Source organism: Leucoraja erinacea, chromosome 29, assembly GCF_028641065.1.
Source record: "Leucoraja erinacea ecotype New England chromosome 29, Leri_hhj_1, whole genome shotgun sequence".
NCBI lineage: Eukaryota > Metazoa > Chordata > Chondrichthyes > Rajiformes > Rajidae > Leucoraja > Leucoraja erinaceus.
Genome location: NC_073405.1, coordinates 20,564,604 through 20,582,447, shown reverse-complemented (window position 1 = coordinate 20,582,447; position 17,844 = coordinate 20,564,604). Strand labels below are relative to the sequence as shown.

Below are 17,844 nucleotides of genomic sequence, written 5' to 3'. Positions count from 1 at the left end.
TCAATATGAATATATGAATTATGAATATTGATTTCTCTAACTTCAAGTAACTCCGGCTTTTCCTCTTTCTTTATCCCTTCCCCACCCAAGTTGCACCAGCTTCTCGTTTTCACCCAACAAACAGCTAACAATGGCCTGTTTCCTTTATCATCGTTACATTTTTGCATATCTTTCATTCATTGTTCTTTATCTCTCTACATCATCATCTACATCTCTCCTTTCCCTTATCCCTAACTCTTCTGAAGAAGGGTCTCAACTTGAAACGTCACCCATTCCTTCTCTCCAGAGATGCTGCCTGTCCCGCTGAGTTACTCCAGCTTTTTGTGTCACAAGGACAGGTATCTTTCTCTTTGGAAGTGTGACTGGGACTGTTCCGCTGGAATCAGTGCTTGGACTCTTGTTGGTTATCATATATGTTAACGACATGGATGTGAATGTAAGAAATATGTTTTGTAAGTTTGCAAAATGACATGTAAATTGGTGGTGGTGTTTTAAATTAGGAAGATTATATGGAGGCATAGATGGAGGACTGAGGAGAGGGGATGAGGAAGCAGACGGCTGTGTGGGGGTTTGGGAGTGTAGAGTGTGGTGACTAGGCATGTGGTTGATGGAAAGTAGTGCAAGAAACTATCAGTTGACAAAGAGGAACCCCCTCGAGTAACATAAACCACACCACAAGCTGTAAATAAGGGGTGAAGGAAAGTACCTTTATTCTAAAGTTGCAGTAAGGCAGATATTCAATTTCCTATGCTGTCCCTGGCCTCTATCCGATGCTAGGTTGCTGAAGAAATGCTCAAAGACTCATTATAATGTAATGCCAAAATGACTCTTGCTGTCCCAGTGAACGTTGTCTTGGTAGGGTTAGGATTACGTTGGGTTCGGGTGAAATATATGGCCCGTTAGGTTCAGTAGATTAATGGCTAGGGTTAAGTGATAGGTGGGGCCAGTGTTGGGGTCAGGTGTGATGGGCGGGTGGCTACTGCACCCTGGCTACCTTCAGCTCAGGCATGTTGCCAATCAATTCATATGGGATCTTCACATCTGGATTGTCCTTATAATCGAGTGGCACTAGCTGAGGAGCCAGGTCTCGATAGCGGTGAAACAATCTGCAATAAAAGGGACAGCAAACTTTATTATTGGAACAAAAGCATTATTTGATTCAAGCTGCTCAATTGACCATTACAATGCCTGTAGTTAGTTGTTGGGTCACAATCTATGCACCTCCTCCAACTCTAAAACTCACCATTAAATACACCTTCAAATGTCATGGAGTGAATGGGCAATACAGCACGGAAATGGGCCCTTGGGCCCACCAAGTCTGTGCCAACCATCAAGTGCCCATCCAGCGCTGTAATATTAACTGTCTGTAGGAAAATAACAAGTACAGGTGTCACAGGATATCCTTTGTTGAAGGGAGCAACTCTCAACTGAGCAACAGTGTCTGGTACGACAATATATCAAACTCATACTAGGTGGAACACTTACGTAAATACACCTTACACTACTCAATATCATTTTCTCCCTCTGACCTGTTTGTCTGTGGCCTCCTGTTCTGCGACAACCTGGTTCAAGATAATCCTCAGGAACAGCACCTCACCTTCTGTTTGACCACAATGCCGCCTTGCAAACTGAATATCAAGTTCCATAACTTCAGGGTATGTGCTCCCTGTGTCCCCGTCAGAATTGCAATTTTCAGCTGGAAAACTGCATCCATCTGCAAAATTGTTTCCATTTTTCTTTCTCAATTAACTCTGCTTGACTTTGTATATCATATCCTGTGGCTTCACGTTTTCCAACATTTATGTATCTTTGTTTGTAGTCTCATTCTCCAAATGCCGCATAAAATTCTCAGCATTTATGTTCCAACTGTTCATATTAACCCCCACCAAATGAACCACATCGTTATACCCCCATTCTGGTTTTATTGCCAATCGCCTTCATCTCATGTCTCTTTTTTTCTTATTCATGCACTGATGGAAACAGTTTCTCTCTGTATACTCCATCTATACCCTCATTCGGAGTCTAGTCACAACCCTGGAATATCAGTACGACATATCTTTGGGTGTTGACTTTCCTCTTAGACTGATCACAACCACAATGTTGGTTCTATGTTCCTTCGTCATTTTCACTATGCCCTCATACTTGGTCTGTAGATTGTAGCTCCAATAGGCTCATCAACATCACATTCACCTCCAGCTCATCACCCCATCACCCCCCCCCCCCCCCCCCCCCTCCTACATATCACTGTGTTGCCCTCTTGTGAGTCCACTTGTGTATCTGAGCTTCACCAACGTACCAGGGATCCACTGACTCTAACCTCACCACTCTTCTACTTAGTGAACACTCACTCATAGCGCACCAGCCTGCTGTTGCAAACTCAAAATCAACGCCAACAATGGTAAAAAAAACAAATGTTGGAGGAACTCAGCAGGTCAGGGCAACATCTGTGGAGTGAACGGACAGGCAACATTTCAGGGTCGGGACACTTTTTCAAACTGACAGCAGTAGGAGGGAGAGGGCTGGAAAGGAGCGGTGGGGGCATAGTATGTGGTTTCCTCATGTTTCTGCAAGCATAGATAATTAAGTAGGTGTGGAATTTTAAACAGAACATCCTTACTGAAGGCAGTATCTCTCAACAAAACAGTGTATCTGGGACAGCACTGTATCAAGGGTGCATTCATTAATGACACACTTACAATTCTATACACTATAGTTTTCCACCAGGCAGAGTGCTGCATGGGTTTGTGAGTATTACAGGCTTCCTAAAGTTTGAGGAAATAGACTGCACTCCTCCAGAACTGCAGTCTGCCTTCAAACCCCAAAGATGACTGTTGGTGCTGCCTGTGTGGAGTTTGCACATTCTCCCTGTGACAGTGGGTTTTCTTCATGTTCTCTAGTTTCATAGAAACATAGAAAATAGGTGCAGGAGTAGGCCATTTGGCCCTTCGAGCCAGCACCGCAATTCAATATGATCATGGCTGATCATCCAAAATCAGTACCCCATTCTGGCTTTTTCCCCCATATCCCTTGATTCCCTTTGCCCTAAAAGCTAAATCTAACTCTCTCTTGAAAACATCCAATAAATTGGCCCCCACTGCCTTCTGTGGCAGAGAATTCCACAGATTCACAACACTCTGGGTGAAAAAGGTTTTCTCATCTCAGTCCTAAATGGCCTACCCCTTATTCTTAAACTGTGACCCCTAGTTCTGGACTCCCCCACCATTGGGAACATTTTTCCTGCATCTACCCTGTCCAATTCTCTAAGAATGTTATATGTTTCTAGGAGATTTCTCATTCTTCTAAATTCCAGTGAATACATGTCCAAACGACCCATTCTTTCATCATATGTTTCCTTCCACATCCCAAAAATGTGGGTGTGGTGGGTCCATGAAAATTTCCCCTAATGCGCAGGTGAGTGCCTTAATTTGGAGAGAATTGATGAGATTGAGAGAGAATAAATTGAGGAAGACACTGAGTGCTGGAGTAGCTCAGCAGGTCATGCAGAATCTCTGGAGAGAAGGAATGGGTGACGTTTCGGTCGAGACCCTTCTTCAGACTAATGTAAAAAATCAGAATCAGTCAGAATAAATTGAGATTAGTGTAAATGTGTGCTTGCTGCTGGATGTAGACTTGATGAGCTGAAGGGTCCTTTTCTGTGATAGACACAAAATACTGGAGTAACTCAGCAGGACAGACAGAATCTCTGGAGAGAAGGAATGGGTGACGTTTCGGGTCAAGACCCTTCTTCAGATCCATTTCTGTGCTGTATAAATCTCTGACTCCAGGGTCCTTTCAGATTACATGAAGCTCATCTTCACGACCAATTTCCATTCTGCACTCAAATTCACGTGGACCTCCCAACCGTTTCTAGATCACACCGTCTCCATCACAGGAGACACCCTATTGACCAACATCTACTACAAGCCCACTGACCCCCATAGTTATCTAGACTCTACTTCTTCGCATCCTGCTTCCTGTAAAGACTCTATCCCCTGCTCTCAATTCCTCCGTCTCCACCGCATCTGCGCCCAGGATGAGGTTTTCCGTACCAGGGCATCGGAGATGTCCTCATTCTTCAGGAAAAGGGGGTTCCCCTCTTCCAATATAGATGAGGCTCTCACTTGGGTCTCCTCGATATCCCGCAGCTCCGATCTTGCTCCCCCACCCCCCATTCATAACAAGAGCAGAATCCCCCTTGTCCTCACCTTCCACCCCATCAGCCGTTGCATACAGCATATAATCCTCCAACATTTCCGCCACCTCCAACGGGATCCCACTACTGGCCACATCCTCCCATCTCCACCCCTTTCTGCTTTCTGCAGACACCGTTCCCTCCACAACTCCCTGGTCAACGTCCCTTCCCACCCAAACCATCCCCTCCCAAGATACTTTCCCCTGCAACCACAGGAGATGCAACTCCTGTCCCTTTACCTCCCCCCTCGACTACATCCAAGGACCCTGACAGTCTTTTCAGGTGAGGCAGAGGTTCACTTGCACCTTTTCCAACCTCATCTACTGTATTCGCTGTTCCAGGTGTCAACTCCTGTACATCGGTGAGACCAAGCGCAGGCTCTGCGATCATTTCGCTAAACACCTCCTCTCAGTCTGCCCTAACCTTCCTGATCTCCCGGTTGCTCAGCACTTTAACTCCCCCTCCCATTTCCAAATTGACCTTTCTGTCCTGGGCCTCCTCCATTGTCAGAGTGAAGGGCCTGTTCCACTTAGGCGATTTTTCCGCGGACTGCCGGCAACTGTCAAGTTTGCGGCACTCGCCTGAAAAACCGGGAACTGGAACGGCGACTGTCAGAGTGGAACAACACACACACACACACACACACACACACACACACACACACACACACACACACACACACACACACACACACACACACACACACACACACACACACACACACACACACACACACACACACACACACACACACACACACACACACACACACACACACACACACACACACACACACACACACACACACACACACACACACACACACACACCGCAAAGGCAGGGGTCAGGGAAAGCAGGGGAGCGCTGTCTGAAATTCACGCGGTGCAAAACCAAGGTGATACAGACACACACCGCGATGAACAGGAAGGTTAAAGCGGCTGGCATATTGTACGGTAAGTCCTTTAAAAGGGGGGGAAGAAGGAGGGGGGGGGGAAGAGGGGGGGAAGAAGGGAGGGGGGAGAAGAAGGGGGGGAAGAAGAAGAAGGGGGGAGAGAAGAGGGGGGAGAAGAAGGGGGAGGGGAAGAGGGGGGGGGGGAAGAAGAGGGGAGACACTTTTAAGAAGCCAGACAACTTTTAATAAGCCAGAGATACACAGCTGTGAAGTTTGGCGGGCATTTAACATTACCGGTCGGTTATCCTTGGTTCTGAAAACTCGTGTTTACGTTTTTGATCCCCAATGAGCCAATGAAAATGCCCGGTCAGCAAAGGTGATTAACTAAAACTATCTACGACTACCCATAACCACATGGCGACCCCACTACAACTGCACCTACGGCTACAGGATTATCGATTTTCTCCATGGCGAGTAATTTTTGGTCGCGGACCATACTAAGGCCGCAACTAGTTCCCAAAATGCGGGAACTCCTCGCGACCATGAAGGAGACTCGCCAGCGAACATGTGGCGACCATGTGGCGATCATGAGGCGAGCACAGAGTCTCCTGCACTCGCCTAAAAAGTTGCCTCAGTGGGAAAGACCCTTGAGGCCCAGTGCAAATTAGAGGAACTGCACCTCAGATTTTGCTTCGGTAGCTTACACCCCAGCGGTATGAACATTGACTTCTCTAACTTCAAATAGTTCTTGCTTTCCCTCTCTCTCCATCCCCTCACCCATATAACCATATAACCATATAACAATTACAGCAGGGAAACAGGCCATCTCGACCCTTCTAGTCCATGCCGAACACATAATCTCCCCTAGTCCCATATACCTGCGCTCAGACCATAACCCTCCATTCCCTTCCCATCCATATAACTATCCAATTTATTTTTAAATTTATTTCCCAATTCTCCCACCAGTCTTACTGTCTCCGACTACATTCTATCTCTGTCCTACCCACTCCCCTGACATCAGTCAGAAGAAGGGTCTCAACCCAAAACATCACCCATTCCTTCTCTCCAGAGATGCTGCCTATCCCGCTGAGTTACTCCAGCATTTTGTGACTAGCAAGGATTGCTTCATCTCATGATGTGCACACCATCAACTGCCACTCCTGGCTTTATACAGAATGTTGTAGTCATTGGGAAGCCACATTAATCCACAGTGAGGTTAGGACATCTGCTAGGATTACTTTGAAAATGGTTTGTTACACTGAACATACTGTGGCTGCTTAATGAAGAGATTGCAAAGATTAATGAATTATTGTCACACAAATAATTATTGCCTTCAAGGGCATTCAACAGACAGATTTAGGGGGAATTCCAGTGAGGGAGGACAATGCATCTATTGTGGTCTCTCCTCTCCATACACATCTCCAGGTGGATTCTTGATACTTATTGATGGAAATAATATTTTAATATCAGTTCACCAAATTATCAATCAAAAATCAAACTTAATACATTAACTTTATTGATAATCATTATTTAACGTGATGGAGTGCCAGAGAAGCTCATCCACCGCCTCCTTCTACACTATTTTGTTGATAAAGTTGGCGTTATATTAATTTGATGATCGATTGTTTGTAAAACTGTCAACATAGGCAGTCTTTGATTGTGCTAATTTGCATATGACGAATAAATACTCTTGAAATGCAGTTGGCGGGCATGGATTACTCACCTCAGGATCTCCTTCCTTGTGAAAAAGGTGCAGTCCTTTAAAATACAAATGTAAAAAAGCTGTTAAAATAAATTAACTGAAGGATTGCAATGATGTTAATATGATAGATCTCATCCCTGTTAGGATGAAAGCTCTGTTAATGCTCAAATTGGATTCCCTCCAGATTCAGGGACAGATTCTTCCCGGCTGTTATCAGGCAACTGAACCATTCTATCAACAACTAGAGAGAAGTCCTGAGCCACTATCTACCTCATTGGAGACGCTCGGATTATCATTAATCTGACTTTATCTTGCACTAAAACGTTGTTCCCATTATCATGTATCTACATTGTGGATGGCTCAATTGTAATCATGTATTGTCATTTTGCTGACTAGTTATCATGCAACAAAAGCTTTCCACTGTACATGCAACAATAAACTATTCTTCCTCTCAGGAATTGAGCTCATTTACCCAAGGGTGGGAAAACAAAATTTTCTCATTTCTCACCCTTCCAACAAAAGGTCAACCGGGGTATCGCCAGTATTACCAAAGAAAGCTGGTGCATTGCGAGGTAGGTGAGATCTGTGGGAGCTCAAAGTTGGGGTGTTATGGCTTCTCACCGTGCTTTTAGCTGCATCTACTTGAAGTATCGCACGGTCCTTGCAACAACCTCTTTAAAGTAGATGCCATGAGAGAACAGCTAATGAAACCATGGACCCCATCAGTGGGGGTGCCAGCATCACATCACCCACAACTTCCTCTGACGTTCTCTTGCTAGGATCCTCCCAAAGTTGGGTGGCAATTAAGCTATTATTTTCAGACAATTATTTACCTATTTGGTTTCATTCGTTTTCACACAAGGATATTTAATTTCCAGATATTCCTCCTACCTAGCGCAGGAAAGATCGTAACTGATCGCGCAGTATTACGATACAATATGATAGAACTTTATTTATCAGGAAGGAAATTGTTCTGCCAACAGTCATAAAACACAACATGAAACATGAAATTAAAGTGACGAGTGGAAAGTCCAGAAATGGGGATGTGCGATGACTGGGTGAGGGGGGTGAGGGGGGAGGGGGGTGGGGGGGGGGGGGGGAGGGGGGGGGGGGGGGGGGGGGGGGGGGGGGAGTCAGTCAGTACCCCACAACAGAAGGGGGAGGAGTTGTACAGTTCAATAGCCATAGGGAAAAAGCATCACCTGTGGCGTTCTATTCTGCATTGTGGTGGAACCCGTCTGTTGCTAAAGGTGTTCCCCAGGTTGACCAGTGTGTCATGGAAGGGGTGAGCTGTATTGTCTAATCATGGACAGAATAATGGGATATTACAGAAGAGATCAATACCAAACAGTGGCTGGGGATTGAAACTGGGGGAGATCAAACCTCATGGGCATTACAGGGAAATAAGTAGGAGAATAAGTAAATAAGGAATAAGTAAGAGACGGTGGCTCGAGTCGTTTTTAAAGGAGTGACAGTAACTTTGTGCGCGTTAGGGGAGAGAGTAAAATTACGAGTTTCTAGAAAGATCAGAAACGGGAGAACTTTGCAGAATTTTCAAGCTCTCCTGTGATTTTGAACCAAACGCATTTTGCTTCATAGTCGGGTGGTTTAGAACAGATGATGCTTGTCACATTTTCTGACAGGAGTGCACCTGGACTGAGCTCCTACCTGATACGCATCAAGCTGCTGCGCTGTGAAGACGGTCTGCTTGTTGCCCATGTTTGCCAGCCAGGGTGAACATCAGGCTCTGCCCAACTCTCTCCTCCTCCACTCAATACTTAAATATGAGGAGAGCTGATCTGGAGCCAGGCGGGAGGATCACATTGCTCTTTGCATCGGCCAGTTTATTGCTGAATAATAATGGGATCATTTCACCCATTCTCATGTAAAAGGCTATGAATAAAAAGAATGCGATCTGGTTGACCTCCAACAGGCCCTGCACACACTCCTTTTTGTGCCACGGATGTGTTGACTTCCAGCTTATGTTACACACATTCACAGGCATGACAGCTAGACAGTAATATTCCAACAATATTCCAATTTATTATTTATGAGCATCTGACATTAGCCATCTGTATACTACAAGCCCAGAGATTAAAACAGTCTGGAGCAGTTACTTTGATACTCTCTGGCCATAATGAGTTAATTAAGACAAAGATTACTCCAAATTTAGATATTTCATGTACAAATCAGAGGCTGTGAAACACACTGCTCACACTGACATTTGACACTGACATCCCTGTGCATGGCAGAGGTGTCATTTCCCATTCCCATTGGAGCAAATGTAAGAGAGGAATGGGGAGTATGCATTAGGAGGCATGCTGACACAAACAAACGGCCACAGTACCAGTGGAACGTGCGCATAACAATGATGCCTGCTGGCATTTTGTGTTATTCATATGCTGAGTGGAAGTGTTAGGTGGAAAGTTACCAAGCAACTCCCTTATAGCATTTCCCTTACATAAGAAAAAATGTGTCTGTCCCGTTTAATTTTTATATTAGATCGCATTTTCCTTGTCATCGGCTAGGCTGAGGGAGCACAGAGGGCAATATCCAGGGCAGTTCCACAGTCACACGAGGCACATATGCGAGCCAGAGGAGGGGTGAGGCATTGGCAAGCAGTTTCATGGACCAGTGCAGTTTTTTCATGTGTGAACCTGCAAGTTCAAGATTGTCACTGCGCAACATGGAGGTATTGTTCTGAGGCCTGCCAGCCTGTCACTGCCACACAGTGTCAAGGATTAAAACATTTCAAAGTCCAAACATTGCTGAAAGTTCAACACAGGTCAATAGGACTGTCAAGAAAAGTTTCCTTCAATCGCTGGGGAATGGAATAGAAAACCAGGAAGGTCTTGGTAAAACTTTATGAAACATTTGTGAGGCCACAGGCGGCATACTGTGTGTAGTTAGACACAAAATGCTGGAGCAACTCATTATATGTCTATCTTACTGTCTAACAGTAAGAAATGTTTTCCCATGGCAGAGTTCCCATTCCCATTACAAATGGAGCAAATGTGACAGAGGAACTGGGAAAATGCATTAGGAGGCAGAATGGGTTGAACAGTGGTCAAGTTAGCTGTGGGAGTCAGTTAGCTTGTAGTGGATGGCTAGTCTCTCTCTTGATATGGAAAGAGAAAGGGAAGCAACAAGTCAGACGCTGACCATATGAAGGTGAAAGTGGGATGGAAATAGACACAGAAGAGACAGCAAAACGCTAGGATTTGGCGCAATAATCAAACTGCAGGATTGAGAAACAGTGCTGGAGCCTGATATAGTGTCTCAGCCCAAATATCATTAAATCCCTCTGCTTCCACCGATGCTGTTTGGTCAGCTGTGTTCCTGCAGCAGTTTGTTTTTTGCACTAAAGTAATGTAACTGTTGAATTCTGCATGGGTGCAGGTGGCTGCTCCAATTTAGCCAACAATGTACGGGAATAGGAGTTGAGGAAGTGAAACAAAGACTGTTCCACATGTCACACAAGACAGACATTAGTTGGGTCCAAGTGTCTGCCCCTAACTGCACCTTTGATATGGAAGAAGTGGGTGTAGAAGAAAAAAATGTACAATGCGAGAACAAGATCAGCCAGGCCATGAGGCCTTGTTGAGTGTCTGCTCCTCGAAGACGCAAATATCCCTCAGATTCTCCAGAAGTGGGATGGAGTTGTAAAGGAATTGAATAGGGAGGTTGCACAGCAGTCAAGGCCATGCAACGCCGTCTGGAGTACACGCGGTGAATGTCAGGTAAGCACATACTATGGCTGCCAGTATAGTTGGCCATTCTTCTGTCCCAGCATCCAGACTCCACACTCTGGTTCCACACTCGCGGACCTCAGGCCGTCTGTCCCTGCGGTGGGGGGGGAAGGGTCGGTCGGTTCGGTGTGTCACCTACAGCGCGTGACAGTGCGGCTGCACAGAGGGAGACGGGGCTGTTTTCCAATTATTTACAGCACAAAAATGGATCATTTCGGCGGTTTTTAACCTAGATGCAGGAAGATTGTTCCCGATGTTGGGGAAGTCCAGAACAAGGGGTCACAGTTTAAGGATAAGGGGGAAATCTTTTAGGACTGAGATGAGGAAAACATTTTTCACACAGTGGTGAATCTGTGAAATTCTCTGCCACAGAAGGTAGTTGAGGCCAGTTCATTGGCTATATTTAAGAGGGAGTTAGATGTGGCCCTTATGGCTAAAGGGATCAGGGGGTATGGAGAGAAGGCAGGTACAGGATACTGAGTTGGATGATCAGCCATGATCATATTGAATGGTGGTGCAGGCTCGAAGGGCCGAATGGCCTACTCCTGCACCTATTTTCTATGTTTCTATGTAAGAAAGTACGCGTTTCATGCATTAACAGTGTATGCTGTAGGCTGTCATATCCTCCACATGGATTGACCTGCTCCTTGCGTCACGCCCTTTGACCCGATGACCTTACCCGATAACCCCCTTATGTGCATGGTAAACCTGACCTGTTGGGACCAGTGAAAAGATCAAAGTGGTGGAGGGGAGGGGGCACAGAAATAACAGCGAAGGGACAGAACCAAGTCCTGATCCCAAAACATTGTCCAGGGTATGGAATGACATTTCTGGTGGAGACCCTTCATCAGAACAGACGGCGGGGAGAAGCGGTCCTGGCCAGAGACCCCGGTGTTAGCCGCCCCGGCCCCGCTTCTTCTCTTCCTCCGCTGATGCCGGTAGCCTCCATGTTTCCCATCAGCGGGCAGTGGCGCGGGTCACGTGCCGACGGAGGCGGGAGAACGCGGGGTCTGAGGCCGCTCGGGGCCGGGAGCGCGCGGTCGGGTGAGGGTGCGGAGCTGAGTCAGGCGGGGGCGCGCAACTGGAGTCAGGCGGGGACGCGCAGCTGGAATCAGGCGGGGGCGCGGAGCTGGAGTCAGGTGAGGGTGCGGAGCTGAGTCAGGCGGGGACGCGCAGCTGGTCAGGCGGGGGCGGGGGCGCGCAGCTGAGTCAGGCGGGGACGCGCAGCTGGAATCAGGTGAGGGCGCGGAGCTGAGTCAGGCGGGGAGGCGCAGGATCAGGCCGCTCGGAAGCGGCAAGGAGTTGAGTCGGGCCGGCGAGCGAGTGCAAAGCTCTATGATCTTTGGAGTGTGTGTCCGTCCGTGCACAGCTCCCCGCCCTCCGTGTCCGGTCCGGTCCGGTCCGGTCATCCCCCACCGACCCCGTCTGTCGTCCATGTCCCGGAGCTCGGACATCCGTGAGTCCCCTCTCTTCGTTTGTAGATATGCGTTTGTCTTGTGATCACCGTGACAATGATTTGCCATCAGGAAGGTAGGGTCAAGCGGGGATTTTCATGTGTTCACTCAGTGTTTGGCTTGTAACTATGGTATTCTGTGGAATAACGTGTCAGCAAGTTTGTGTCCAAACAAGATTAATGCTGCTATAACGACATGTTAAAGAATTACAAGAATCAGTCTGAAGAAGGATCCTGGCCCGAAACTTCACGTGTCCATGTTCTCCAGAGATGCTGCCTGGGCCGCTGAGACTTCAGCACTCTGCTTCTTTCTTTGCAAACCAGCATTTGCAGTTCCTTAATTTCTCTTCCGTAAAGGACTGTAAGCCTGTACTGTATCTTCTTACTTTCCCAGCCTGACTGCAGCATCCGAGGTCCTGATTATTTGCGTAGGAAGGAACTACAGATACTGGTTTACACTGAAGATAGACACAAAATGCTGGAGTAACTCAGCGGGACAGGCAGCATTTCTGGAAAACGAACCTGAAGAAGAGTCTCGAACCGGAACGTCAGCCATCCTTTCTCTCCAGCGGTGCTGCCTGTCCCGCTGAGTTATTCCAGTATGTTGTGTCTAACCTGATTGTTTGACCGTCTCCCCCTTTCAAATCACTTCAACCCTGTGTATCTAATGTTCCCGGTCCATTCCCTCCCCAGCGCATTGTGGACGCAGCCCAGACCATCACACAGCATAGCAGCATAATCAAGGACGTGTTGCAACCCTGGCCACTCCGTCTTCACCCCTCTCCCATCAAGCAAAAGGGGGTGTGCACGTAAGGTCCCCGGGCATAGGGCTTGACGCACGGAGCCGCTCAATCCATCTGGAGGACATCCGTAACTTCCGGTATATGTTATTAATGCAAGAAATGCGTACTTTCCTACCTGTTAAAAACCGCCAAAATGTTACATTTTTGCGCTGTAAAAAATTGTGGAAATCGGGGTAAGCGTGAGAGACATTTACCCAACTTCAGAATTCCAAAAGTGAAGCGAAATGAAGGTAAAGAGAAGCGAGAGCTGAAGGGAAGGGATGGGGAGGGGGGGGCAACAACAGCTAAAGTGCTTGGCGAACATTGGCCGTGCAGATATCGGAATTGAAAATATTGGGAATTATCGCGTTTGCTCACTGCATTTCATCAACAGTAAGGCATTATTTGTGGTTTTTCTTGATTCCTTTGCCGGTATCTAAAAAGTCTCAGAAGTGATAAATCTGGCTGTAAATTTTGCTTCAGAGGCGTTTTCTTTTTGTATGTAAAAACCCACTTGAGAACCATGGGCGATTTTAAAATCTTACAGTCAGATTTATCGCTTCTTAAACTTTTTAGATGCCAATGGAATCAAGAAAAAACACAAATAATGGGCCTTAGTTGATGAAAAGCAGTGAGCAAACGACCAATATTTGCCATGCACTCTGTCTGTTGTTGTCCCTTCAGCTCTCGCTTCTATCTACGGTCATTTCTCCTCACTTTTGGAATTCTGAAGTAGGCTAAATGTCTCTCACGCTTATCCCGATTTCCATAATTATTTACAGTGCAAAAATTGACAATTTTGGCGGGTTTTAACAGGCCCACTACGCTGGGAAGAATGGTCAGTGCTTACCTGCAGTTCATCGCGTGTACTCCAGTTGGCGTAGTGTAGCAACAGTCCGGGTCATTGGACGTGACCCGACTGCCGTGAAACCTCCCTATAGAAGTGTGAAAACGCACACCACCGGATTCAGACACAATATCTTCCCAGCTGCTTTCAGGCAACTTAATCATCCTACCACAACCAGAGAGCACTACTGAACTACTATCTACCTCGGACTATCCGTAATCGGACTTCACCTTGCACTAAATGTTATTTCCTTATCATGGATCTTAACACTGTAAATGGCTCGATTGTAATCATGTATTGTCTTTCTGCTGAAGATAGACACAAAAAGCTGGAGTAACTCAACGGGACCGGCAGCATCACTGGAGAGAAGGAATGGGCGACATTTCGGGTTGAGACCCTTCTTCAGTCTCGACCCGAAACGTCACCCATTCCTTCTCTCCGGAGATGCTGCCTGTCCTGCTGAGTTACTCCAGCATTTTGTTTCTATCTTGGGTTTAAACGAGCATCTGCAGTTCCTACCTACACATATTGTCTTTCTGCTGACTGGTTAGCACGCAACAAAAGCTTTTCACTGTACCCGGGGTACACGTGACAATAAACTAAACTGAACTGACAGATGCTGCCAAACAGAGTTCCTGAGGCACTCTGTGTTTTGCTGGTGTTGATGAATAGTTAGCCAGCACACCCACTAAACACACTATCAGTACTCAACGCCGTGACGGCTTGACACAATTACCCGGCCTTGTGGGCTTGACTCATGACATTTCCAGAGTTTACTAATTTACTTCCATTACTGGGGGAAACCCACAGGGGAAAGGTTACATAAACTTGTTGGAAACAAATTTGTGAGGAGAGATAAACTTAAGAGACGGAGATACATGGAAATGCAGATGCTGGTTACCAAAACAAAATGCACAAAGTGCTGGTGTAATTCAATTGATCAGGCAGCATCTTTGGAGCACATGGACTGGTGTCATTTTGGCTCCGTTTCCATCTGCAGACTTAGAAGGATCCCGGACCGAAACTTTGCTAATCCATGACCTCCTGGGATGTTGCCAGGCCTGTTAAATTACTCATGCACTTTATGTTTTTTGACTGGTAGCATAAAAGACATTGCACCGGAGGCGTTGAAAATAAGTGGGGGGGGAGGGGGGAAGATGTTTGTTGACAGACTGGGTTGGAGAGACCAAGGGGACTGCTAATGTGGACCGGTAAAGGTGGGTGAGAGCAGAAATGTGGGAAAGTGAAAGAATGGTGTTAAAAATCCACACAACTATGATGGAGAGGAATTATTGGTTCAGTGGAAATATTGTTGCTGGATGTGGTATTATCCAAATAGATGCAAAGTAGATGTGGTATTGAAAGCAAGGTAGTGGAAAAGAAGTATAGTTAAGTTACAGTAAAACTGATCGCACTGCCAGCCATATCTTCCCCTCTCCACTCCTTTCTGCTTTCCACAGGGACCACTCTCTTGATGACTTCTTGGTCTGCTCATCCCTTCCCATCCCCCAACACCTTCCCCAGGAAATGCAGGAGGTGCACCAGGAAATGCAGGAGGTGCACCGCTTATTCCAACATCTCCTCCCTCACCACCATCCAGCGACCTTAGCAACCCTTCCAAGTGCGGCAAAGATTCATATGCTCTTCCTACAATCTCATCTACTGCATTCAGTCCCTGTTTGAAAGACAGAATGTCCCGTCACATACCTGGGAACATATTGCTAGATGTTTGTATCAAATTTAGAAGCACCCTGCCATTGATGTTGTGGGAGACCTGCTGAGTGGTTTACAGCACAGCCCACTATCACTACTCTCGAGGGTAATAATGCTGACCAGTGATGTCACGACCTGTAAATCAATTTAAAAGTGCACATTTTAAAATCAAGCTGCGCTATTTTCAGTTATAAAACATAATGGTGGTAATAAGGATATAAATTTGCAGCATATTTAAAACAAACCTTGATTACTGTCAGTACGTCTTTTTACATGTTATAAGTAGATGAAAGAGAATTTAAATTGTATTTGAAAATAAGTAATGGAGGGGGCGGGGTGAGGAGAGGGAAGGGGGAGGGGTCACATTTTAAAATAACGATTGCTTTTTCAAACTGCTGGTTTTATCTTGCCTAATTTAAAACTATTTTAAACTGATAATGTTGGGGACTACTTACTCATGCAGTCACAAGAAATCAGGCACATTTTTCCCCTGAGAATGCATCTTGGCCAGAGTATAAATGGGAAAATAGATCACTTGAATTTTAAGGCAAAGTGTCTGTTAACAGATATTGAACAAGGCAAGTAAATGGAGTTAAACAGATCCGTCATAAACTCACACAGTGGTGATAGGGGACAGACTGAGGGCTGAATGTCACAGCCTTGTGCCAATGCTGATTTCTTCGTTGAGATTGCCAGTCAAATTTGAAAGTACTGATAGTTTCGTAAAACCCAAAGACAGAAATTAAAGGAAAACTTTGCTCTATAGAACAAATCATATCTCGTTTTATGGAATATTATAGATCTGAATTAAGAATTCAATTTTGCTTGCAGAGACCATCAGTCATGGAGCTATAAAGCATGGAAACAGGCCCTTCGGCCCACCCTGTCCATGCCAACCAAATTTGCGAAGTGAGCTAGTCCCATTACCCTGCATTTTGCTCTTACAGTGCCCTCCATAATGTTTGGGACAAAGACCCATTATTTATTTGCCTCTGTACTCCACAATTTGAGCTTTGTAATAGAAAAAAAAATCACATGTGGTTAAAGTGCACATTGTCAGATTTTAATAAAGGGTATTTTTATACATTTTGGTTTCACCATGTAGACATTACAGCAGTGGTTATACCCCTCATTTCATGGCACCATAATGTTTGGGACACAGCAATGTCATGTAAATTAAAGTATTTACTGTATGTTTAGTATGTTGCATATCCTTGCATGCAATGACTGCTTGAAGTATGCGATTCATGGACATCACCAGTTGCTGGGTGTCTTCTCTGGTGATGCTCTGCCAGGCCTGTATTGCAGCCATCTTTAGCTTATGCTTGTTTTGGGGGCCGGTCCCATTCAGTTTTCTCTTCAGCATATAAATGGCATGTTCTATTGGTTCAGTTCCGGGATTAACTTGGCCACCCAAGAATTGACTTTTTTAGCTTTCAAAAACTCCTTTGTTGCTTGAGCAGTATGTTTGGGATCATTGGCTTACTAGAATGAACTGCCGGACAATGAGTTTTGAGGCATTTGTTTGAACTTGAGCAGATAGGATGTGTCTATACACTTCAGAATTCATGATGCTACCACCATCGGCAGTTGTATCATTCATAAGTGTGTTTCACAGATGAGGTGATATGCTTTGGATCTTGGGCAGTTCCTTGTCTCCTCCATACTTTGCTCTTGCCATCACTCTGATATAAGTTAATCTTCATCTCATCTGTCCACAAGATCTTTTTCTAGAACTGTGATTGCTCTTTTAAGTACTTATTGGCAAATTGTAATCTGGCCATCCTATTTTTGCGGCTACACCAGCGGTTTGCATCTTGCAGTGTAGCCTCTGTATTTCTGTTCATGAAGTCTTCAGCGGACAGCGGTCATTGACAAATCCACACCTGACTCCTGAAGAATGTTGGACTGGTGTTTGGGGATTTTTCTTTATTATGGAGAGAATTCTTCTGTCATCAGCTGTGGAGGTCTTCCTTGGCCTGCCAGTCCCTTTGTGATTAGTAGGCTCAACAGTGCTCTCTTTCTTCTTAATAATGTTCCTAACATTTGATTTGGGTAGTCTAAGGTTTGGCTGATGTATCTAACAGTTGTATTTTTGTTTCTTAGTCTCATAATGGCTTCTTTGACTTTCATTAGCACAACTTTGGTCCTCATGTTGATAAACAGCAATAAAAGTTTCCAAAGGTGATGGAAAGATTGGAAGAAAGACTAGGTGCTGAGAGCTCTCTTATACCTGCATTAAGGAGGCAATTAAACACACCTGAGCAATTACAAACACCTGTGTAGCCATGTGTCCCAAACATTATAGAGCGCTGAAATTTGGTGGGGGGGACGACTATATATAAACTCTGCTGTAATTTCTACATGGTGAAACCAAAATGTATAAAAATACCCTTTAATAAAATCTGACAACATGCACTTTAATCAAATGTGATTTTTTTTTTTCCCTACTACAAATCTCAAATTATGGAGTACAGAGGCAATTAAATAAATGACGGGTCTTTGTCCCAAACA

At 45.5% G+C, this 17,844-nt stretch overlaps 2 protein-coding genes across 3 annotated transcripts in view; one reads left to right on the top strand and one right to left on the bottom strand.

Moving 5' to 3' along the window:
- cib3 (calcium and integrin binding family member 3) overlaps positions 1–15,576 on the bottom strand; it is a 26,876-nt gene extending 11,300 nt beyond the window's left edge. The window contains exons 1-3 of one of the 2 annotated variants that reach the window (XM_055658853.1): positions 8,455–11,345; positions 6,808–6,842; positions 995–1,106 (exon numbers count right to left, since the gene is read on the bottom strand). In XM_055658853.1, the coding sequence (XP_055514828.1) occupies positions 995–1,106; positions 6,808–6,842; positions 8,455–8,505 (198 nt within the window). In that variant the 5' untranslated portion in view covers positions 8,506–11,345. Of the gene's footprint in view, positions 1–686; positions 1,107–6,807; positions 6,843–8,454; positions 11,346–15,324 lie in introns of those variants that run through there. The other variant, XR_008725811.1, reaches the window with a different exon arrangement.
- The window catches only part of ctns (cystinosin, lysosomal cystine transporter), a 24,131-nt gene continuing 18,119 nt past the window's right edge, over positions 11,833–17,844 (top strand). The window contains exon 1 of the mRNA XM_055658852.1: positions 11,833–11,991. The gene's annotated coding sequence lies outside the window, so the exon portion shown is untranslated. The remainder of the gene's footprint in view (positions 11,992–17,844) is intronic.